The following is a 23,928-nucleotide window of genomic DNA, read 5'->3' on the forward strand; positions in this document are numbered from 1 at the left end:
ACCCCTCTGTGTTTGATTAAAAAAAAACCCATAATCTTGTTTGAGCCTGGTGACCACTCTGGGAGGTTACCAGGGTGACACTGTGCTTCATATTTTGGGGTCTCAGGGTTTACCAAAGTGCTAGGCAAGGGTAAGATGAGAACACAGGTCTCTCCCACCTTTTCCACTGCCCTGCCCACTCCCTAGGGCTCGGCCAGCCCTCCTGCCTCCGCCTGCGCACCATGAACACCCTGTACCCCAGCGCACCTCACCTCTGCAGCGTGGAGCCCAGTTTAGGCTGCCCCTTTGTTTCAACATGTCTATCAGATTTTCCAGCCAGTTTTCAACCCGTTCCTTGGATATCAGGTATTAGGCCATAAACCATTTCTTTCTACTTTATGGTTCTGAAATATGAACTCTGGTCACAGCTGAAGCTTTTAAGTGTGGCGGCAAGGGCTCCCTGGAGGAGCTCTTCGGAAGCTTGATGGGTTGTGAGGAGGGGTGAGCCTGGGATGAGGAGCAGGCCCGCCATCTCCTGAATAATCAGGGCTTCCTAGGACTTTCTCAGCGGCCACAGGGCGCTGTGCTAGATGGTTTGAAACAATATGAAGAAAATATAAGATTCAACTTATATGCCCAAGAGCATTATGAACAAATGGTTGCAGAAGCATTTAAAATGGAATCGGTGAAGCCAGCAACTAGAGGAATATATCCCAACGGGCATGCAGGAGATTCATTCACAGAGTCAGGAAACTGCTGATGCGGCTGGTCTCTTTAAGTTCCTGGGACTTGAGACCAGACCTCAAGGTGTCCTTTCAGACCGAGGGCCTGCCTGCTGCTTCTCTATACTTTCATGCTTTTCTGAAACATTCATCCTTGTCTGAATGAATCCTTCCAAGAGGAGTGAATGCTAAAGAAGTACTAACTACATAGGTTATTTTAATGGGCCTGAGAAACATAGGCACCATGGGATTTTATCTCCCAATACTGAACCCTTTCTTTGTATTTATTTTCTAAAAATGGGCATCAGTTCTTACTTCAAACTCGGAGGCTCTCCTTTTGACTCCCAGTTTGGCAGGTAGAATTCGTGGTTAAAGGCTGCCTTCGAACCTGTGCGATCCTCCTGTCTCCACTTCCCAAGCGTGGGGATTACAAGCGTGGGCCACCATGCCCGGCTTATCTTTTTCTTTTTTTAAACCAACATAGGCTGATTTTTCATTGACCTCCAAGTCTTCTTGAATTTGGAATAAATGTATGGCTCTTGTGTTTTGCTTTGGTGATTTACTGCCCTCATCTTTTAAATCATGTTTTGCAGTATAGATACAGAACTTAAAAACCCACAAAACAAAGCAGAGCTTATGAGTTTATAGAAAACAGAGACATTTTTAGCCTTTTACTGTGGCTATTCTTTTGTGCACCTGCCCTGAGCTGGCTTTGCAGATGTGAAATAGGAAGGATCCTGTGTCTGGAAGAGCCCCACTCCTTGGTTAAGGTTCTACTGTCCCTGTTCTGAAATTCTCAGTAATTTATGAGCAAGGGACTCTATATCTTTGTTTTGTCCTGAGCTTGTTTCTTATTAATTCTGGTTTAATAGATATATCTAAAAGCATGTTTCCACTTCATCTAAATTTTAAGTGTCAAATTGGTATAAAGGTTTCTCAGAAGCCGTTCTGGACATCTCCCCTTCACTGTCTGTAGTGATGCTCCACATCTCTTCTCTTGTTTCTGACTCCTGATACTGTTTTTTTTTTTTTTCCTTTCTCTGACCCTCTCTCCTTTGACTTAGTCTCACCCCAGGTTTAAAAAAACTTCATTACACTTTTAAGAGAATTAACTTGGGCATTGGTAATCCTATCTTATATATTAAATAATTTTTCATTAAAATTTCTTTAGATTTTATTTACTGTTATTTATTTATATTTAATTTTTTAATTTATTTTTTATTTTTATGTGGAACATATTGAAAATGGCATACATTCAGACTATGCTTGGTACCCTCCCCCCCCACTTCCCCTTCCCCCCTTCCTAACAATGAGTGTCCAGGTTAACCATGCTATATTTATATTTTTACACAAATTTGGATGTAGCTCCTTCATCATTCAACCTCAGCCTTCTTCCTCTCCTATCCTTCCATTCTAGCTTTGGTGAGGTTTCTCCTCCATTGTCTGGCATCCCTCTGGTATCCCTAATACTCCCTAGTTTGAGCATATTAGAGAAACAATAAGTCCCTTCCCTTTCTGTGCTTGGCTGATCTCACTTAACATAATGTTTTCCAGGTATTTCCATCTTCTTGTGAATGCCATGTTGTTGTTGTTGTTGCCCTTCTTCTTCTTCTTCTTCTTCTTCTTCTTCTTCTTCTTCTTCTTCTTCTTCTTCTTCTTCTTCTTCTTCTTCTTCTTCTTCTCCTCCTCCTCCTCCTCCTCCTCCTCCTCCTCCTCCTCCTCCTCCTTCTTCTTCTTCTTCTTCTTCTTCTTCTTCTTCTTCTTCTTCTTCTTCTTCTTCTTCTTCAGTGGTACTGGGGTTCCTGGAAACCCTTCTACCTCTGGCCTACACTCCCAGACCTATTTTTATACTTTTTTTATTTGAAAACAGGGTCTCTTAAGCCAGCGCGGCTTCGAGTCTACATGATCCTCCTGTCTTGCCTCCCAAGCGTGGGGATTACAAGCATGCGCCACCACACCTGGCAATTTTGTTCTTCTTTATAGCCAAGTAGAATTCCATTGTGTGTATTTCCCATAATTTTGCAATCCATCATCTGTTTATGGAGACTTAAGTTGGTTCCATATTTCGGTTATTACGAATTGTGCTGCTATGAACATGGGTATGCATATGTTATTTTAGTTCTCTGGTTTCAACCCTTTTGAACAAATACCCAGGAGAGGTATAGCCAGATCATATGGTGGATCTATTCACAGTTTTCTAAGGAATCTCCACACTGTTCTCCATAGTGGCTGAACTACTCTGTACTCCTACCAACAGTGTAAAAGAGTTCCTTTTTTCTCACATCCTCACCAGCATGTGTTGTTATTTGATTTCTTTATGCTTGCCACTCTGACTGGGGTTAGATGGAATCTCAGCGTAGTTTTGATTTGAATCTCCCTGATGGCTAATGATGTTGAACATCTTTTCATGTATTTATTGGCCATTTGTATCTCTTCTTTTGTGAAGTGCCTATTCAATTCAATTGCCCATATCTTGATTGGTTTATTTGTTTTGCTAGTGTAGAGTTTTTTTTTAGCTCTTTGTATATTCTGGATATTAGCCATCTAATTACATTCACTACAATCTCAAAACCAATAAAATACCTAGGAATAAATCTAACCAAAGATGTATAAGACCTCTACAATGAAAACTATGAAACATTAAAGAAGGAAATTGGAGAAGACCTTGGAAGATGGAAAGATCTCCCTTGTTCATGGATAGATAGAATAAATATAATCAAAATGGCCATCAGAGTAGTGGTTGATAATGATTTTCTCCCATTCTGTAGGCTTTCTCTTTAGGTTCTTGATGCTTTCCTTTGATGAGAAGAAACTTTTTGGTTTGAAGCCACCCCACTTGTTAATTTTGCTTTAATTTCCTGTGCTTTGGAGGTCTTGTTGAGAAAGTTACTGCCTGTGCCTATATGTTGGAGTGCTGAGCCTATGCCCTCCTCTAATAACTTCAAAGTCTCTGGTCTAATTTCTAAGTCTTTGAACCATCTCGAATTGATTCCTGTGCATGGTGAGAGGTAAAGATTTAGTTTCATCTTTCCACAAATGGGTAACCAGTTCTCCCAACACCATTTGTTGAAAAGGATGTCTTTTCTCCATCATATGAGTTTGGCTCCTTTGTCAAAGATCAATTGACTATAGGTGTGTGGATTTGTTTCTGTATCTTCTACTCTATTCCACGGGTCAGCCTGCCTGTTGTTGTGCCAATACCATGCTGTTTTTACTACTATTGCTCTACAATATACTATGAAGTCTGAGATTGTGATGCCTCCTTCCTGGTTTTTATTGCTGAGAATTGCTTAGGCTACTCTGGGTCTTTTGTTTCTCCATATAAAATTCATGACTGATTTTTCTAGGTCTATGAAAAATGTTGTTGGTATAATAGTAATTGCATTGAATCTAGAGATCACTTTTGGCAGAATGGCCATTTTGATTATATTTATTCTATCTATCCATGAACAAGGGAGATCTTTCCATCTTCCAAGGTCTTTTTCAATTTCATTCTTTAATGTTTCATAGTTTTCATTGTAGAGGTCTTATACATCTTTGGTTAGATTTATTCCTAGGTATTTTATTGGTTTTGAGATTGTAGTGGATGTAAGTATTTTCTTTATTTCTTTATATTTTATTTTTTATTGGTGCATTGAATTAATACATCTTAATGGGATAAAAAGCTTATGTAGATATACATGCACTATGGATTCATCGTTGACATAAAGAAAAGCAACTGATTTCTTTATATTGATTTTGTATCCTGCTATTTTGCTGAATTGGTTACTCAGCTCCAGAAGTCTTTTGGTTGAGTTTGCTGGGTCTTCTAGATAAAGGATCATGTCATCTGCAAATAAGGATAGTTTTAATTCTTCTCCTAATCTAATTCCTTTAATTTCCTTCTCTTGTCTTATTGCTGTGGCAAGAGTCTCAAGGACTATATTATAAAAGAGTGGTGATAGTGGACATCCTTGTCTTGTTCCTGATTTTAGAGGAAATTCTTGCAGTTTTTCCCCATTCAATATGATGTTGGCTTTGGGTTTATTGTATATTGCCTTAATGATAGTGAAATAAATTCCTTCTATTCCAATTTTCTGCAGTGTTTTTAACATAAACGAGTGTTGGATTTTGTCAAATGCTTTTTCAGCATCTATTGATATGATCATGTGGTTATTGTTCTCAGTCTTATTTATTAGCGAATAATGTGTATTGATTTGTGTATGTTGAACCAGCCTTGCTTTTTTGGGGTGAAACCGACTTGGTCATGGTGTACAATTCTCTTGATACGGTTTTGAATGTGTACAGCTAATATTTTGTTGTGAATTTTTGCACCTATGTTCATCAAGGATATTGGTCTGTAATTTTCCTTTCTTAAGGTATCATTATTTGGTTTGGGGATTAATGTGATACTGGCCTCATAAAAGGAATTTGGGAGAATTCCATCTCTTTCAATTTCCTGGAACAATTTGTGAAGTATTGAAATTAGTTCTTCATTGAAGGTTTTGTAGAATTCAGCTAGAAACACACCAGGGCCTGGGGTTTTCTTTGATGGCAGAATTTTTACTGCTGTTTCTATTTATTTTCTTTCTATTGATTGGTTTAGACTTGCTATGTCCTCTTGGTTCAGTTTAGAAAGGTTATATCTGCTTAGAAATCTATCGATTTTTTCCATGTTTTGCAGTCTTTTGGAGTATATTCAAGATAGTTTCTGATAATCCTTTGAATTTTCTCACTGTCTGTGGTGATGTCTCCTTTTCAATTTCTGATTTTAATAATTTAAGTTGATTTTCTCTTTCATTTGGTTAGGTTGGCCAGGGGTTTGTCAATCTTATTAATCTTTCCAAAGAACCAGCTTTTGTTTTGATTCTTTGAATTTTTTTTTGTTGTTCTCTAATTCATTTATTTATGCTGTTTTTAATAATTTTCTGCCTTCTGCTGGCTTTGGGATTACACTGTTGCAGTCTTTCTAGGTCCTTGAGATGTGTCATTAGGTTGTTTACTTGGCGACTCTCTATTCTTCTTATGTGGGCACTCAGTGCTATAAACTTTTCTCTTAACACTGCCTTCAAAGTGTCCCATAAATTTTGGTGAGTTGTTTCTCTCTTTTCATTTAACTCCAGAAATTTCTTCATTTCTCCCCTAATTTCTGATCTTACCTATTCATCATTCAATAGTTTATCATTCAATCTCCATGCATTTAAATAGTTTCTTTTGGGTTTCCTGTTGTTGGTTTCTACTTTCATTCCATTATGGTCTGAAAAGATGCAGGGAATTATAATACTTCTTTTGAATTTGCTGGTGCTTTCTTTGTGGCCCAGGATGTGATTTATTTTGGAAAAGGTTCCGTGGGTTGCTGAGAAGAATGTGTATTCTGTTGTTCCTGGTTGAAATATTCTATATATGTATATTAGGTTCATTTGGCTTGTAGTTTTCTTTAATTCTGAAGAGTCTTTATTCATCTTTTTCCTTGAAGATCGATCTAGTGGTGTAAAAGGTGTGTTGAAGTATCCCAATATTATTGTATTTGGGTCTATTTGAGATCTGATGTCCAGAAGGGTTTGTATTACAAATGTGGCTGCCTCCACATTTAGTGCATAAACATTTACTATCATTATATCTTCTTGGTGGATTGTTCCTTTTATCAAAAGAAAGTGTCCTGCTTTGTCTCTTCTGATGTGTTTTAGCTTAATGTCTGTTTTGTTGGATATCAGTGTTGCTACCCTTGCCCATTTTTGGTCTTCATTAGCATGATATATCTTTTTCCATCTTTTCACTTTCAGTCTGTGAATGTCTTTGGCTGTAAGGTGAGTTTCTTCCAAACAGCATATACTTATTTGGATTATGTTTTTAAATCCACATCACCAGTTTATGGATTTTGATTGGTAAGTTAAGTCCTTTGACATTCAGAGTTATTATTGAAATATGATTTTTGTTTCCTGTCATTTTGTGTTCTGTCTTCTGTTTGGTATTCTGTTATTTCAGCTTTACTTAGATGCCCCGCTGATCAACTTCATCTCTTCTCTGGTTCTGAAGTCTTCTTCTTTTTTCTTCTTTATGGTTTATGTCTTATTGTATTTTATCTATTGTTGGCTTTGAATTCATGAAATATTTTGAGATTCTGCTTATCTTGAAACACTTTTCTTTCTCCGTCAATTTGAATATTAACTTTGCTAAATGTAGCAGTATTAGTTGGAAGTTGTTTTCTTCCAGGGTCTGGATCACAACATACCAGTCTCTCCTGGCATTCTGTGACTTGGGTTGTATAGTCTGGGGTGATTTTTTTTTTTTTTTTTTTGTGATGGTACTGGGATTCCTGGAAGCCCTTCTGCCTCCAGGCTACACTCCCAGCCCTATTTTTTTTTAAATATTTTTATTTGGAAACAGGGTCTCTTAAGCCAGCATGGCTGGCTTCGAACCTACATGATCCTCCTGTCTCCACCTCCCAAGTGCGGGGATTACAAGCATGAGCCACCACGCCCGGCATCTGGGGTGATTTTTATTGTTTTTCTCCTATATTTCACCCATCCTTTTGTTCTCGCTGCTTTTAAGATTCTTTTCTTGGCATCTATGTTGATCATTTTGATTATTATATGGTGTGGGGAGGTCCTTCTGTGATTTTGTCTTAATGGTGTTCTGTATGTCTCCTGGATGGGTAGGTCTAAGTCTCTTTCCATATTTGGAAAAGTCTCTGAAATTATTTCTCTGAAGAGATTATGAATGCCCTTGGTCTATACCTCTATCCTTCTTCAATAACTTTTATCCATAATTTAGGACATTTTATATTTTTCCATAGTTGTTGGATGTTTAGGTTTTGTTGCTGTAATGACTTCTGTATGCTGTTGATTGTGTTTTCAGTTTTGAATGAACTGTCTTCTAACAGTGATATTCTACTTTCCATTTCATCTAATCTTCCAGAATTTCTTTGTATTTCTGACTTCATTTCACTTATTGACTCTTTCATTTTATTCTAGACCTCTTTCTGATTCTTTCTTAGTGCCTCTATTTCTTCTTTCATTTTGTGTAGACTTGTTTTAAAGCCTTTCATCATATTGTAGATCAGGATTCAGAATTCCCCTTTTTGCATTTTTTGTGGGTCAGTATTCATGATTTCCTTTGTCTATTCCCTATTCCTAGTTCTCATATCCCTAGTTTTTGTGTTTTCAAGGTTCTCAGGCCTGTTTTTCTGATGTCTTTCCATTATTTTGGTTATTATGTCTAATCCAATCTTATTAGTAGAAATTTAGAGGCGTCAGTAAGTAAGCAGTACTTTTTCCAATGGTGAGTGTTGGGTAATGGGGAGGGAACTGTGGTGATGGGTACAGAACTTGGGTAAGGTAGAGGACATGATTAGGTTGAGCAAGAATTTAAGTATAATAAGGTAGTACTGGATGAGAATGAGAGAAGGTTAGATAGTAGGACTCTTATAGTTAGTAGAGTATTTAAGTATGGAGATATGAAATACCTTGAATATTAAACATAGAAATAAGGTAGGGGAAAGTAAGGTTTTGAGAGAAAAGAGTAGAGAGGCTAGTGTGAGGAGGTTTGTAAAAGGAATGGGGGGGAGGAGCAAACATGAATAAAGTAACAAAACAAAATACAAAAGCTAACAATTATACTTCAAAGATATAAAAAATTAGAAGAAAAAAGAATAAGAAAGAGAACAGAGAAGAAAAAATAAAGGACAAAAATAAAATTAAATTAAAAGAACTAGAGAGAGTGTGAGACAACAAAGTAAAACAAAAATCCAAACCAACAAAAAGCCCAAATAAAAGAAAGGAAAGGAGGAAAAAACCCCAAACAAAACAAAACAAAAAGTCCTACTAATTTATAAATATGGGGCTGGGTCCATATATTTGTATGTCTGATCACTGGTAGATTCTGGAGTATATTCTAATGTCTCTTATTTGCTCTGTACCCTATTGTCAGCTTTTGAACCCAGTCTCTGCATGATCCCCTCTTTCGCCTCTTGACAGCTTTGTGCAGATGGCATCTAATATAGACTTGGTACGCCTGCCTGTGACTTTTTCAGGTACCGCACCTTGAGCACCTTTCCTGTGTCTCTGTAGGTTCTAACTGGACTAGCCTGCCAGGTCCCTTCTCTGGGTGCACACAATTACCTGGCTGCCCTGGTCCGGGTCACTGGAAGGCTTGCTGTGCTGCTGATCCGGGTGCTTTTCTGGGTGCATTGGTTACCTGGTCCTCCTCTGGGCCTCTGGAGGGCTGTGCAACTACAGGTGCCACCTTTGGTGAGCACACAGGTTTTTGGCTCAGGCGCTGCTCGCCACTTAGAATATTGGAGGTCTGTGGCTGCTTTCAAGCACTTGGATTATTTATCTGGATTTCTTGAGGCTGCTGTACAGGGGCTCATAGTTTGGGCCCGTAGCCCACAATGGCACCAGTAGCTTTTTGCAGTGGATCTCACAGTTCAGAGTTATTGCATTCCTTCTGCTGTGCTTCCTGTTTCTGTTTTGGTTCATAAGCTGTATTTATTTTGCTTGTCTAGACGCTGCCTTCTCAGTAGTTGAACTTTGTTTCAGCTACTGAGATGTGCTGCATCCCACAGTCACCATTTTGAATCTCCTCTACTGTTATTTTATTTACTGTTAATTTTCATTAATATTCAGGCATCTCTTGTAGTTCTGCATTTAATATTATAAAGTTTTCTATATTTTTATTTTTTAAATTTTGTACTGGTGTATTGTAGTCATACATCTTAATGGGATACAAGATGGTAGAGACATACATGCACACATCACCCAATTAGCCCTTATCCAACTCCAGTCCCTCTCCTACACTCCTTCTCATGCTTGGCTTAGTGATTGACTTTGATATGTTTGTTAAAGTATATCATGTGCATTAGAGATTTCCTCTTTCTCCCCTCCCATCCCTTCAGGTCATCTTATTTGGTCATCTATAGAATATCCTTCTTCATCTAGAGTTCCTTCTGTTACTCATTTCTCCCTAGCTTTCACATATTAGGGAGAGCATCCTATTTCTTAGTTTTTGTGACTGACTTATCTCACTTAGAAAAATGTCCTCCAGTTTCATCTATGTCCCTGTAAATTATGTAATTGTGTTTTTCTTTATGGCTGAGTAAAATTTCATTGTGTACATATCCCAATTTGTAATCCATTCATCTGTTAATGGACATATTTGCTGGTTCCATAGTTTGGCAATGGTGAATTGTGCAGCTATGAACATAGATACACATGCATTAGTTTAGTAGTTTTGTTTCCTGTTTTTTTGGGTAGATATCTAGAAGCAGTATTACTGGATCATATGGTAAGTTCATTCCCATTTGTCTGAGGAAACTTCATACTGTTTTTCAAGTGGTTGCACTAATTTGAAGTCCCACCAACTGGAATATGTAGTAGAATTCTCCACTTCTCCACATTCTCGCCAACATTTGTTGTTGTTTGTGTTTTGAATGAGTGCCATTCTAGTTGGAGTTAGGTAAAATCTCAGGGTAGTTTTGATTTGCATCTCTCTGATTGATAATGATGTTAAGAATTGTTTTGCATTTATTGGCCATTTGAATTTCTTCCTTCATAAAGAGTCTAATTCATTTGCTCATTTTTAAACTGGGTAATTTGTTTTCTTAGTTCTGAGTTTCTTGTGTTCTTTGTATATTCTAGATATTAGTCTTCTATTGGAGAAGTATGTGGCAAAAATCTTCTTCCATTCTGTTGACCCTCAGTTAAGGTTCTTGATAGTTTACTTTGCTGTACAGAAGCTCTTCAGTTTCATGCAATCCCATCTATTGATTTGTTTCTTGTGCTTCTGGGTCTTTTTAAGAAAGTTTTTACCTGTGCCTATGTGTTGCAGTGTTGGACCAATGCCCCCTCAAGGAGTCTCAAGGTCTCTGGCCTAATATCCAAGTCTTTGATCCATCTTCAATTGACTCTTGTGCAGGGTGAGAAAGTGGGATTAATTTCCAACTTTAATCAGTTTTGCCAACAACATTTGTTGAACAGGCTATCTTTTTTCTAGTGTATGTTTTTGGCCCCTTTGTCAGAAATCAATTGGCTGAAAGTGTGTGGACTTGTCTCTGGGTCTTCTATTCTGCTCCAATGGTCTATGTATCTCTTTTTGTGCCAGTACCATGCTGTTTTTTTTTTATTACAATGGCTTTGTAGTATAGTTTAAAGTCAGGTATTGTGATTTCTCCTGCATGGTTTTTGTTGCTGAGAATTACTTTAGCTATTCTTCGCTTTTTGTTATTCCAAATAAATTTAAGGACTGATTTTTCTATGTCTGTGAGGAGTGATCTTGATAGTTTAATGGGCATTGCATTGAATCTGTAGATCAGTTTTGGAAGGATGGCCATTTTAATGATATTTATTCTGCCTATCCATGAACATGGCCGATCTTTCCATCTTCTAACGTCTTTTTCAATTTCTTTGTTCAATGTTTTATCATTTTCGTTATAGAGATGTTTTACCTCCTTAGTTAAATTTATTCCTAAGTATTTTATTTTTTGTGGGAGATTCTGAAGTGTTTTCTGAATTTCTTTTTCAGTGGATTTCTGGTTGGTGTACAGAATATCTTCTGATATTTTAAGATTGATTTTGTATCCAGACACTTTGCTAAATTTGTTGATCAGTTCTATAAGCCTTTTGGTTGAGTTTGTTGGGTTTTCTAAATATAGTATCATGTCATCTGCAAATAGTGAAAGTTTGAGTTCTTCTTTTTCTATTTGTACTCATTTGATTTCCTTTTCTTGCCTTATTGCTCTGGCTAGAGTCTCTAGTACTATATTGAAGAGAAGTGGTGATAATGGACATCCTTGTCTCGTTCCTGTTTTTAGGGGGAATTCTTGAAGTTTTTCCCCATTTAATATGATTTTGGTTGTGGGCTTATTGTAGATTGACTTAATAATGTTGAGATATGTTCCTTCTAATCCAATTCAGGCTCTTCTATAAACATTTTATAGAATGGTTTTTGGAAAACCATTTGGTCCTGGGTCTTTCTTTGATGGTAGGCTCTTTATTACTGTTTCAATGTCTTAGATTGCTATTGGTTGGTTTAAATTTTTTATATCTTCTTGACTCATTTTAGGCAAGTTGTATGTATCTAGAAAGTTGTCAGTTTCCTCCAAATTTTCCATTTTGTTGGAGTATAGTTTTTCAAAGTAGTTTCTGATAGAATACTCTGGATTTCTATACTGTCAGTAGTAATGTCTCCTTTTTAATTTCTTATCTTCATAATTTGGGTTGATTCTTTATTTTAGTTAGGTTGGCTAGTGGTTTATCTATGTTGTTAATTTTTTCAAGAAACCTGCTTTTGGTTTTGTTGATTTTCTGTATTTTTTTATTCTCTATTTCATTAATTTCTGCTCTGATTTTAATAATTTACTGTCTTCTACAGGCTTTGGGGTTAGATTGTTCCTGATTTTCAAGGGCTTTGAGATGTGTCATTAGGTTATTTATTTGAAGATTTTCTGTTTTTCTTATGTGAGCTCTCAGTGCTATAAAATTTCCTCTTAATACTGCCTTCAAAGTGTCCCAGAGGTTTTGATATATAGTATCTCTATTTTTGTTTGTTTCTAGAAATTTCTTGATTTTACCTCTTATGTCTTCTATGACCCATTCTTCGTTCAGAAGTGTGAGGCTTAGTCTCCACATGTTTATGTGGTTTCTCTGGGTCTTCTTATAGTTGATTTCTAGTTTCATTTCATTATGGTCTGAAACAACACAGGAAAGTAAGTAACATTTTTTGAATTTGCTAGTACTCATTATGTGGCTCAGGATGTGATCCATTTTGGAGAAGGTTCCATGAGCAGCTGAGAAGAATGTAAACTCAGCTATAATTGGGTGAAATATTCTATACTTGTCCAAAAGGTCCATTTGATTAATGGTGTTCTTTATTTCTGAGGCATCTTTACTGACCTTTTGTCTGGAAGATTGGTCTAATGGTATGAGAGTTATGTTGAATTCTCCCAGTATTATCGTATTGGAATTTATGTGTGACTTAATGTCACAAAGAGTTTATGAAAGTAGCTACACCTATGTTTGGGGCATATATGTTGATTATTGTTATTTCCTCTTGAATGGATTGTTCCTTTTACCAGTAAAAAATGACCTTCTTTGTATCTTATAATAAGCTTGGGCTTGAAGTCTAACTTGTCTGATATCATAGTTGCTACTCCTACTTGCCTTCAAGTTCCGTTAGCATGGATTACCTTGCTTCAGCCCTTTACCTTAAGTTTGTTACTATCTTTACTTGTAAGGTGTGTTTCTTGCAAGCAGCAGATAGATGGATTTTGGCTTTTAATCCATTTTGCCATTTTATGTCTTTTTTATTGGGGAGTTGAAGCCATTTACATTCAGTGTGATTATTGAAAGATGATTTTTAATTCCTAACATGTTAAGATTTTATTTCTGTTTGAAATACTGTTTATTTTTCTTTGCTTAGTTGTCTGCTGGATGGAAAATCTTGTTTCTCTGGATGGAAAATCTTTTTTCTCTGGATCTGTCTTGTATGACCTATTTCTTCCTTGTAGTTAATCCCTTTGAGTATTTTTTTCTAGCACTGTTTTTTTTTTTGTTTTATTTAATTTTTTTTCTTTTAACAATATTTTTATTGAACATAAATAGTATACATTTAAACTATATTTGGTGCCCTCTCCTCCCCGCCCCCATTTTCCCTTCCCCCCTCCCACCAGTGGTTGTCCAGGTTAACCATGTCATATTCATAATTTTACACATATTCAGATGTAGACCCTCATTAATCAAAATCAGCCTTCCTCCTCTCCTATCTTTCCATTCAAACTTTGCTGATATTTCCCCTCCATTTTCTGGAGTCCCACTGGTATCCTCTGTGTTTCCTAGTTTGGGCATATTAGAGGAAACATATGTACCTTCTCCTTCTGTGCTTGGCTGATCTCACTTAACATAATGTTATCCAGGGCTTTCCATCTAGCACTGGTTTTGAAGGCATAAATTCCTTCAGTTTCTGTTTGTCATGGAAGCTTATTATTTCCCTATCTACCTTGATAGTTTTGCTGGGTAGGAAATTTTTGGCTGGAAGTTGTTTTTTTCAGAGTTTGGAATATGTTACTCTGGGTCTTTTTGGCTTTCATGACTTGGTTTGGGAAGTCTGGAGTGATTCTAAGTGGTTTGCCTCTGAATGTCACTTGGCCTTTTGTTTTTGTTCCCTTTAAGATTCTCTCTTTGGCTTCTACATTTGTCATTTTGACAATTATGTGGCATGGGGAACCTTTTCTCTCATCTTGTCTAAAGGGAGTTTTATATATTTCCTGGACCTGTGTATTGACCTCTTGCTCTATGTTTGGAAAATTTTCTGCAATTACTTCCTTGAAGAGATTATTGATCCCTTTGGTTTTACCTTCTTTTACCTCCTCTATTCTGATTATTCTTAGGTTAGCTGTCTTCAAATGAACACATATTTTTTTCAGTGTCCAATTCCTGCTGTTGAATTGTTTCTTCTAAGTTATAAACTATGCTTTCATTTTTGGAGTGATCATCTTCTAGGAGTGAACTTTTATTCTCCATGTGGTCTAATTGTTTATAGTTTGAATTGATGCTTTTACTTCAATGATTTCATTATTTATTTCTTTCAGATTCTAAATTCTTTAAAAAAGCCCTGTATTATTTCTACAGTTACATTCCTGATTTGATCTTCTGGGGATCTCTGCATTTCTGTTTTATCAGGTTCTGATATTGTGGGGTTGTGGAAGCTCTTTGCTCCATTGTTGTTCCTCCTTCCTATGATTTCAGAAGTTTGTCCCTTCTCTGGGTTCTTCTCCAGATCACCAGGACTTCACTTATGGTGCTCTGGATCTCCGGAGTTTGTGGTAATCTTAGCCGCTGCTACTACTTTACTGGGTTGTATCACAAAGTCTCAGGCCCAGGGAGTTCATTGGGGCTGTGTGAATCCTTGGGGGTGCCAGGCTGGGTGATTTCCCATGAGGAGCTGCAACTAGAGTGTGGTATCTCTGCCAGCACTATTCCTTCACTGGGTTGGACTACAACATCTCAGGCCCATGGACTTTATCACAGCTGTGCAAATATCTGGGGGCGCAGTACTGGGATTTCTCCTGTAGGGACCACAATTTCACTTACGGTTGTTGTGCATGCTGATCTTGAGCTGTCCCGGGCATGGTGAACTCGCTGCTGCTGGCAATATGGCACCACTGCTACACCCTCGGCCGTGAGGCTGGAGTATTTCTTTTCTGGTTTTGAGCTCGGCTCTGAAACCCTGGAGGCCATGATGAGCTTGGCTGCTGGAAGTTTTAGACAGTCTTTGTGCTGAAAGAACTGCTGAATTACACCCGAATGATCTACAGCTGCTCACTTCAGCTCCTTGTTTACCTTTTCCTCTCTGGAGCATGGTGATGTGAGGCAAGATGGCGCTGGCATGGCATCCGCTACTGCAAATGCGGGCTGGTTTTTTTTTTTTTTTCTGTTCTCTGGTTGTTCTTCACGTCTTCTGTTTCTCTGTCACTTGTATTTATAGTTTTTTATTTCTCTGCTGATAGTGTTTTCTTGCTATGTAAAGTGCTGATTTTGTTGCAATAGAGATGGAGTATTTGCAGGACTCATAAATGCTGCTTTTCTCGGTCGCCATCTTCTGGTGTCATTAATTTTTTGCTTTTTTTTTTTTTTTGGTTGTACTTGGGGGTGGAACCCAGGGATTTTTCTACCTCCAGGCTATACTCCCCGGCCTATTTTAATACTTTATTTGGAAACAGGATCTCACTAAGTTGCTGAGAGCCTCACTAAGTAGTTGAGGCTGGCTTTGAACCTGTGTGATCCTCCTGTCTCAGCCTCCCAAGCATTGGAATTACAAACGTGCATCACCATGCCCGAGGAATTTTTGCATTTTTAAATGCTTGGCGACCTTATGCAATCTATTTGAGATTGTATCCCATTTATTTGGCTGGGAAATATGAGGTATGGGGTATGGAGTGCTCTTCTGGTTTCAGGTCACCAGGCCAGTAAGTGGCAGAGCTCAGATATAAAATAGGGTCGAGCCTCAAAGGCCATTTCATTTTGTGTGTGTGTTTTCCTGCTCCTACAGTTTTCTCAGGGTCATAATTTCTTATTTGAGGGCAAAAAAAATTGTGTACTTTAGGAGAACATCTAAGTTACCACTGATTCGTAGATGGAGATCCAGTAAGATGAGGGGTCATGGAGAGGCTGCAACAGAAGAGCTGTGAGGTTGTTCACATTCTCTTATCTGTCACACAAAACCATAAGTAGAACGATCACCTGCTTCTGAAGAAGCATTTTGACATTTTGAATCAGCAGTCTCTTCTTACTACTTAGGCCAAAAGTTTTCTGTGGAACAAATATGAGGGAAGGCACTTTCCTTCTACTTCTGATCTGGTCAGCATCTGAAAAATGAGTGCAGCTATCTGCTGTGGTCCTTTCACTAACAATAAAATATTTTCTTGAGAGAGGATTTGATTTCAGCAGGGAATATCTTAAAGTCGACCCTGAACAAGGGTGAACTGGGTCCCATTCTGGCTGCAGATCAAGCAGTGGATGCAGTGTTTGATGGGTAATTCTATACTATATGATTCCATTTTGTTTAAACATTCAGCTATATGGATAGACTTTTTCTACTTTGTCAGGTTAGGCTGATTCATTCTAAGATTACTTTAGGATAATAACTCACAGGCAGATTGTCTGGCTGTTCTGTCCACAGCATTCCCCATGTGGTTCTCAATGAACTCTTGCTCCCTTTTGCCTTGTGTTACACTCTACTCTGTCTCACCTGTATCACAGCCTCAGCAATTTAGTGACATCCTGTTTCACAAAAAAAGGGGCTGGGAGCATAGCTCAAGGGTAGAATTCCCCTGTGTTCAATCCCCAGTACCAAATAATAAATAAATACATAAATACATAAATGCAATTACAAGATCACCATGTGTCCAGATCTTACAATTATTATCTACTTATCTCCTTCTTTCCCCCTCCTGAGTAAACTGTTTTTATTTCTATCATAGAGATAGGATAGTGGCCCGATGTGGTGGTACAAGCTTGTAATCCCAGCATTTGAGAGGCTGAGACTGGAGGATTGCGCAGGTTCGAAGCCAGCCTCAGCTACTTAGTGAGGTCCTTTGCAACTCAGTAAGATCCTGTCTCAAAATAAAAAATAAAATATAGGGCTGGGGGTGGCGCTTGGAGGTAGAATGCCCCTGGATTCCATCCCCAGTACCACAACAAACAAAAACAAACAAACAAACAAACAACCAGAAATAGGATAGTGGCTGATAGTGTTTGGAATATCTGAATTCTGATTTCTCCACTTAGTAGTTTCATGAGAAAGTTATCAACTTATCCAAACCTCAGTTTTATTATCTATAGAATGAGAGATAATAGTAATCTTTATCTCAAAAATTGTAAAGATTAGACAAAGTAATGCATACAGAATGCTTATTATAGCAACTGACAAATAGGAAGCTCTTAATACAAAATATACACTATTACTTTTTATTTTTATTTTTATTCTTTTCTTGATGTATTGTAGTCTCACATCATAATGTACTTCAGAGTGATAGGGACAAACATGCACACATAATTTTATTATGGTAAGATATACATAAAACGTAGCACTTTAACCATTTTTAAGGTACAGTTCTGTGGCATTAAGTATATTTCCATTGCTCAGCAATCACCACCATCTAGTTCTAAAATTTCCTAATCTTTCCCAACTGAAACTGTATCCATTAAATAATAACTCCCAATTCCCTCTTTTCCTAGCTTCTAGAAACCACAATACTTTCTGTCTCTATGAACTTGACTGAGTATTCTAGGTATTTATGAAATGAAATGGAATTTATTTGTCTTTTTGTGACTGGAATATTTCAGTTAGCATCATGTCTTCAAGGTTCTTCTATGATGTAGCATGAGTCAGAATTTCCTATTGAGCAAAAGCTCAATAATACTTTACTGTATGAACTTATACATGTTATAATAGTCAAAGAAAGTTCTGTTCTAAGCCACTGAAAAGGTGTGATTTTATTTAAAAAAAAAAACTCAGTTTCAGTGGAGATCATCCTCCTTCCCCAGTGTGATGAGAAATGAGGCTTACAATTTTGGAATAAAATTCTATGATCACTTTTGAGTCCTTACTTTCTTCAGTGTTTATAAAGTTTCAGAATACATCTGATTTATTTAGGGTAAAGATGCCTCTCCTATTCAGAAAAGTAAGAAAAGATGTATTCTGATATGCAAACAAAGGAAGGGAAGCTTTGCCAAAAAGAAGGGAAATTTTGAAAAAAGAATTCTCCGATTTTAGGACAAAAGTAAGAACAAGAAAAGGGCTGGACAGAACAGGGCAAGCCACTTGACATTGTATTTCCCAAAGATGGTGGCACCAGTTTGTATCCCATTACATCTTCCCTAACAATGTGGCGTTGACATTTCTCCATTAGAAGGTGGGAATCTAGTTCTCCACGCTCTTAAAGACCTCTGTAAACGCCTCGATCAATAGAATATCATGAGTGTGACTTCTGAGTCTTGGTTTACTTGAGAGGCGCATAAGGAGAGGAATGGAGGCCTCCAGTCAAGAGCCAGCCAACTGGGAAGTGAATCTTCTCACCCCGTTCAAGCCTTCTGGGTTTCAGATGATGATATACCCTGCTGTCCTATTACCAAGAGGACATTAGGAGAGATTCCAAGCAAGCGCTACCCAGTTAAGTCTGTTCTTCCTAAACTCTTCACCAATAAGTGCCATGAGAAATAAGAAATATAGTTGCTCTAATCCACTAAGTTTGGGGGCATTTTGTTATATAGCAATTAGTAAATACTACAGTTACTCTCTTTTTGCATTCATTATAATGATGAGTATGAAGCAAATATTCCCAACCTTGAGAAGACTTAGACAAAGAGGTCTCCAAAGTAATGCAGGCAGGGTCTGCATTAAAAAGTCTTTTTTTTCTATACCAGTATTCTATTGCTTATATTGTTCATTCCAAGACATACAATAAACTATTTTTAAAAAGTAAGGCACAAGCCTCCTGTGCAAGTACCATATTATTTTAAAATCCTATTGGCTAATAAGAGCATTTCCACTGCAGATGCCTAGAAAAGTACATGATGTATTTCTTGCAAGCAGAATACCTGAACATTATTCCATTTTACCTCATGGCACAATTAGTAAGCCAGCAAATCCAAATCCTTTATGCTACAAACGTAGCATAAAGACGTTGCTCCTGCTGAACTGCAAAAGCACTGATTAGCGTATTCCAATATGTACAGCCAGTCTTCAGGTGTTGATTACACAAAATCTGAAGAAGAGCAGCACCTAACTGCCTCTGTGTCCTGCTGTGTCACAGGGAAGAAATTGGGCAATTCAGTCTTTTTTCATACACTGTGCTTCTATTCACGAGGCCTGCATTATACGATGCTGAAGACCATAGAGAGATACTGCTCATAGGAGACCTGAATCCAGCTATCCTGATCTGTGTTGTAACATCTAAATATGTCAAATGCGATCTGCCCTCGTCCTTCTCTGTCATACTTTCGAATAAGGACGTCATGGAACTGATCCGAAAGCCGGTAGCCAAAACCCGAGAGTGCTTGCTTGAGCTCGTTCTTGTCAACCATCCTGGAGTTGTCCCTGTCATAGGTACAGACGACGTTTTGCCAGTCTGTTATGTACTTCCACACGCCTGTGAATACGCTGAAGTTCACGCCGGCCTTGTTCTCCTGGTCAAACATGGAAATGATGGAGTGGACAGTCCGTGGGTTAAATGGGGTCCACGTGCCATTGGAAAGTGCTTGCTGAAGCTCATTGTCCGACATCACCCCACTCCTGTCTTTACCGCCCCTCTGGAAGACGGTCCACAGGAAGCTCTGGTCCAGCAGCACAGCGCCTGCAGCAGGTTGCGCTGGCCCTGGGCTGGGTGGTAGGGTAGGAGTAGGCGGCTGTGGGCACAGAAGCCGGCAGCGATGTGGGGGCGGGCCAACCTGAAAGTATTTTACTTCCATGCTTATAATCACAGTAAGGTGACAGCAGGAAGCTAGAGACTGAGGCAGAAACAAGAAATTAGTATTCCAGAAATTCCATCAGGAATTAGTATCAGGATTAGTCTTCTTGCTTAGTATTAGGAATTTCTGGCCTGTGCTATGGTTTGAATGTCTCTTCCACAACTCAGGTTGACGGTTAATTTCTATCATAACAGTACTTAGAAGTGGGAACTTTTAGAGGTGATTAGGCCGGAGGGCCCTGCCCTCATAGGTGGTATTAGTGCCATTGTGTAAGAGCCAACTGCCCCGCCTCATCTGCCTCTTCATCCTTCTGCCTTCCACCAGGTGATGGCACAGCAAGAAGGTTTTTGCCAGGTGCCAATGCCTCAGTGCTGGACTTCTTAGTCTTTTGTACTGGAAGCCAGTACATTTATTTATAAATTACTCAGTATCGGGTATTCTGTTATAGCAGCACTAAGCAGACTAAGTCTGTGGATGGACAGTGCCTACATATAAATTCATCCTGGGAGAGTGAATCTTGGTTAAAGCAGAAAGGAGTGTCTCCCTAAGAAAGATGGATGCTTTTCTTTCACGCTCATTATGCACAGGCCTCCGCTCCCTTCCAGGCATTCTAATTTAGAACACAACCTCTGTAAGATTGTGGAGGGTTTGGGTCCTTCTTTTCAAACAGTAGTTCCAGAATATCTCTCCATCAAGGAGTATTTTGAAGAAGAGAACAATTCAATTTTATGAGTGAGTCAGGACTTTGGTCTTGGTGTCAAGAGATCTGACTTATAGTCTTGATGTATTTACTGAGTATAATTTTATTTTATTTGTTTTTTGGTACTGCGGTTGGAACCCAGGGTTTTTCTACCTCCGGGCTATACTCCCAGACCTATTGTATACTTTATTTAGAAACAGGGTCTCACTAATCAGCTGAAAGCCTCACTAAGTAGCTGAGGCTGGCTTCAAACTTATGCAACCCTCTTGTCTCAGCCTCCCAAGTGTTGGGATTACAAGTGTACGCCACTATGCCTGGCCAACTGAGTATAATTTTAGTCTACCACTTCAGAAGTTTTATAGAAAGAGATTTTGTGCAATGTCTATAGATTTTATGGGTCAGTAATCTATAATACAGAAGATTTTCTAGTGATATTCTAGATAACTATGTCTGCCTATTTATGTTGCTATACATAATGGGGCATATTTCAGCAAACATCTAGAATTCAACAATAGTGAAAAAATGAATAAAAGGCACAGTAATACTTCTATTTAAACAGGAGTGTTTTGCTTAAAAGTATTTTAATGTTGTTCATACAATATTTGCATGCTTTATGCCATTGTTTGAAAAGAATCTGTACCTTGTGCCCGGGGTCAGAATACATAATTTCCCTAATATATATTTTTCAACCTATAACTTAGCCACCAATCCCTGTGTGTCTACCTTCTTGACAATTTATTTTCAGGCACTGTTGCTTTTAGGTCAGTGCCTGGTTAGGTTCATTGTTGTCCTTGAATGCTTACTCAGTGTTGGTAGGGAGGACAGGGAAGAACAAAATGAAAATGACGGGTTTACTCAGCAATACCACATATGTGTAGCAATGCAAGTTAGAAATAACTGGCATTTTCCACTTTTGGGTACTGTTGAGCTGGGCATGGTAGTGCACTCTTGTAATCTTGGGAGGCTGAGATAGGAGGATCACAGGTTCAAAGCCAGCCTTGGCAATTCAGTGAGGCTCACAACAACTTAGTGAAACCTTGTTTCCAAATAAAAAAAATAATAAAATAGGGCTGGGGTATAGCTCGGTGGTAGAATGTCTCTGGGTTCAATCCCCAGGATCACACAAAAAACAGAGTACTATTGGGATACTTCCTTAAATGTCTCCTGAAAACAAATTTGCATCATACAACAGATGGACGTGAAACAAGGATTTATTAAAATATCCTTAGCATATTTACAGTTGGAAGGCATAAATGCAATTCTCTGCAAATTCCAAAAAATATAGTTCTATCTCTTAAAACAAATTAACAGAAGTACCAATAGATTAGGATAAATATAATCTATCACAGAGAATTCTTTGAATAAACAATCTACATTTCTCTAACCAATATATATTATATACAAAAATACACTTGATATGGTGACCAAGTAGTGTCAAGGAGGAAAAAAAAAATATATATATATACATACACATATATCTTAATTATATATACAAATTGATATTGATTTCATCACCCTTTCTTTTTAAAAATAAATACTTCATTTGGTTGCAAATTAAATTTACAAATTCAACTCATAAACATGTCAGCTTTAACAAAATTAAATATGCAAACAAATTAGAAATACATATTTTTAAAAATTTAAAGGGAAAATACCTGAATTCAATTAGCTTATTATGCTTAAAAGTATCCAAGAGCACGTAATGTTAGGTTTCATGTCTTTAAAGTGCCTTTTTCTTTTCCAAACTGTCTTCATTATTGCTTAAAATCATTTAAAAGATAAATCTCCAAATTGGTCAAATATTTAATTAAATAAAAAAATACAAGGTTTTATTAGGTCAAATAGTAGTCTATTTAGGATGTGGTTATGCTTTCTTTAAGTGATTTTTAGAAGCATAAGTTACTGTTAATCCAAAAATAACCATGAAATGTCAACATCCTGATTCAGTTTAGGGGTAGATGTTTGAATCATGAGTAGTAGTAAGAATGGACAAGTAATAAAAAGTGTGTTATGAGTCAAATGTTTGCACAGAAGTCAATTTGTCTAGCAACACACCAAGTTACTTAAGAATCAAAAATTTAGTCCTATGCATCAGACCTGGTAACGCGGTCTGATTTTTAAATTTATTAAAACAATGTCCCCCAATTAGTTGAGAAGGCCCAGAACAGCCCTCTCTCCACCTCCAAATCCACCCTTCTTAAAATAAAGTAAAAAAAAAATGAGAAAATAAATGCATTTTCCATTTCTTTTATGGATTTTCCCCTTTGCCTAAGTGATGAGGTGATGCTGACATTAACAAGAGGCGGTCCCAGCAGTGTGTCTCACGTGGGCTCCTTGGTGACAGAGGAGCTTCCTGTCCACGTGGCGGAGCGGTGGAGCCCAGGGCGTAAGAGGGTGGAGTAAGGGCTCAGGGAGACATTTGGTGTCTGTGATGCAGAGAGCTGAAAAAAATCTGGGTCTGGGAAAAACTATAAAGGATAAGTAAGGAAAGAATAGCTGTGTGATTGCGAAGAAAACGGAGGCTGAAGCATAAGTATTAGATGGAGAGAAACAAAATTAAGCTAAATGCTGAAATGGGCTTTGAACAAGAATAGAGAAAACAGGAAGGTCCGTGGATGAGCAAGCTCGTGAATATGATCTGAAGTTGAGGTGGTTAGTAAACCAAGCATGGACCAACTGCACTGAGGTGCCTGCTTTTACAGCATGATACCTGTTACTAACAGGTCCTTACACTGGACACTCCCATGTGTTCAAATTAAATTTACTTGGGTTTCCATTAACAAAGTTTCCCATAATACAACTATAGCAAAAATCACCAGCTTCTAACAAAATGAATTATATTAGCAAAAAAAAATTGGACTAGACCTGTTAAAATTTTCTTCTCCTTCCAAATTCTCAATCCCATTGCTTGAAATCTTGCTCTGCCAAATGAAGACAACTGCATTGGTTAAATTCATTTGAGGAAGCAGCATCTAAGGGCCAGGGTGTCACCAAGAAAATTAAACTCTAAAGGACTTGAAATAATCTGCATTTCGGGTACATCTGATTCATATTAGAATGCTCACTGATCTCACTTAGGTTCTAGGCATGCAGGGCAGTGCTTATTCTCCAGGCCAACGCACGATCCCCTGAATCAAAGTCCAAGGGCACAGTGCTTCCCACACTAGTCTAAATTACAGTTCAATGAAAGGAAATGACTACGATGCTCTCTCTAAAGCTTCTTAAGAATTATCCAACTTCTAATCCTAAATGTTTCTTTGTAGGAATATCTTTGTTTCTTTAAAGAGAAATCTTTTTTTTTCTTAATGCACACACTCTTAAAAGATTACAGATCTAGTTGACAGTAGGGCTACATTATTTGTGCCTTTGGAACCTGGAGAACTGCATAATTATAAAATTGATGATTTTGGAATAGACCCAATGTCTTTGGTAGACCCTCAAGTCCTATTTGTGGGCAGACAAATTATTACTAGACTTTCCTCCTTACTCATTGATTTGTTTCTGATGAAAATGAATTTGTTTCAAGTCTTGTGCAGGACACAACCTCACAAGCTGAGACTAGCTTCTAGCTTTTTATCTAGAG

The 23,928-nt window shown here is 37.8% G+C and overlaps 1 protein-coding gene across 1 annotated transcript; it reads right to left on the reverse strand.

Annotated features, from left to right (window-relative positions):
- Positions 1 to 19,051: 19,051 nt before the first annotated feature.
- LOC308271138 (programmed cell death protein 6-like) lies at positions 19,052 to 19,375 on the reverse strand (the record flags this gene model as incomplete). Its single annotated transcript, XM_080707287.1, has 1 exon — positions 19,052 to 19,375. The coding sequence occupies one exon, from the start codon at positions 19,373 to 19,375 to the stop codon at positions 19,052 to 19,054; it is 324 nt and encodes a 107-aa protein (XP_080563413.1).
- Between the last annotated feature and the right edge of the window lie 4,553 nt (positions 19,376 to 23,928).

Source organism: Muscardinus avellanarius (assembly GCF_963383645.1).
Source record: "Muscardinus avellanarius genome assembly, chromosome: 12".
NCBI lineage: Eukaryota > Metazoa > Chordata > Mammalia > Rodentia > Gliridae > Muscardinus > Muscardinus avellanarius.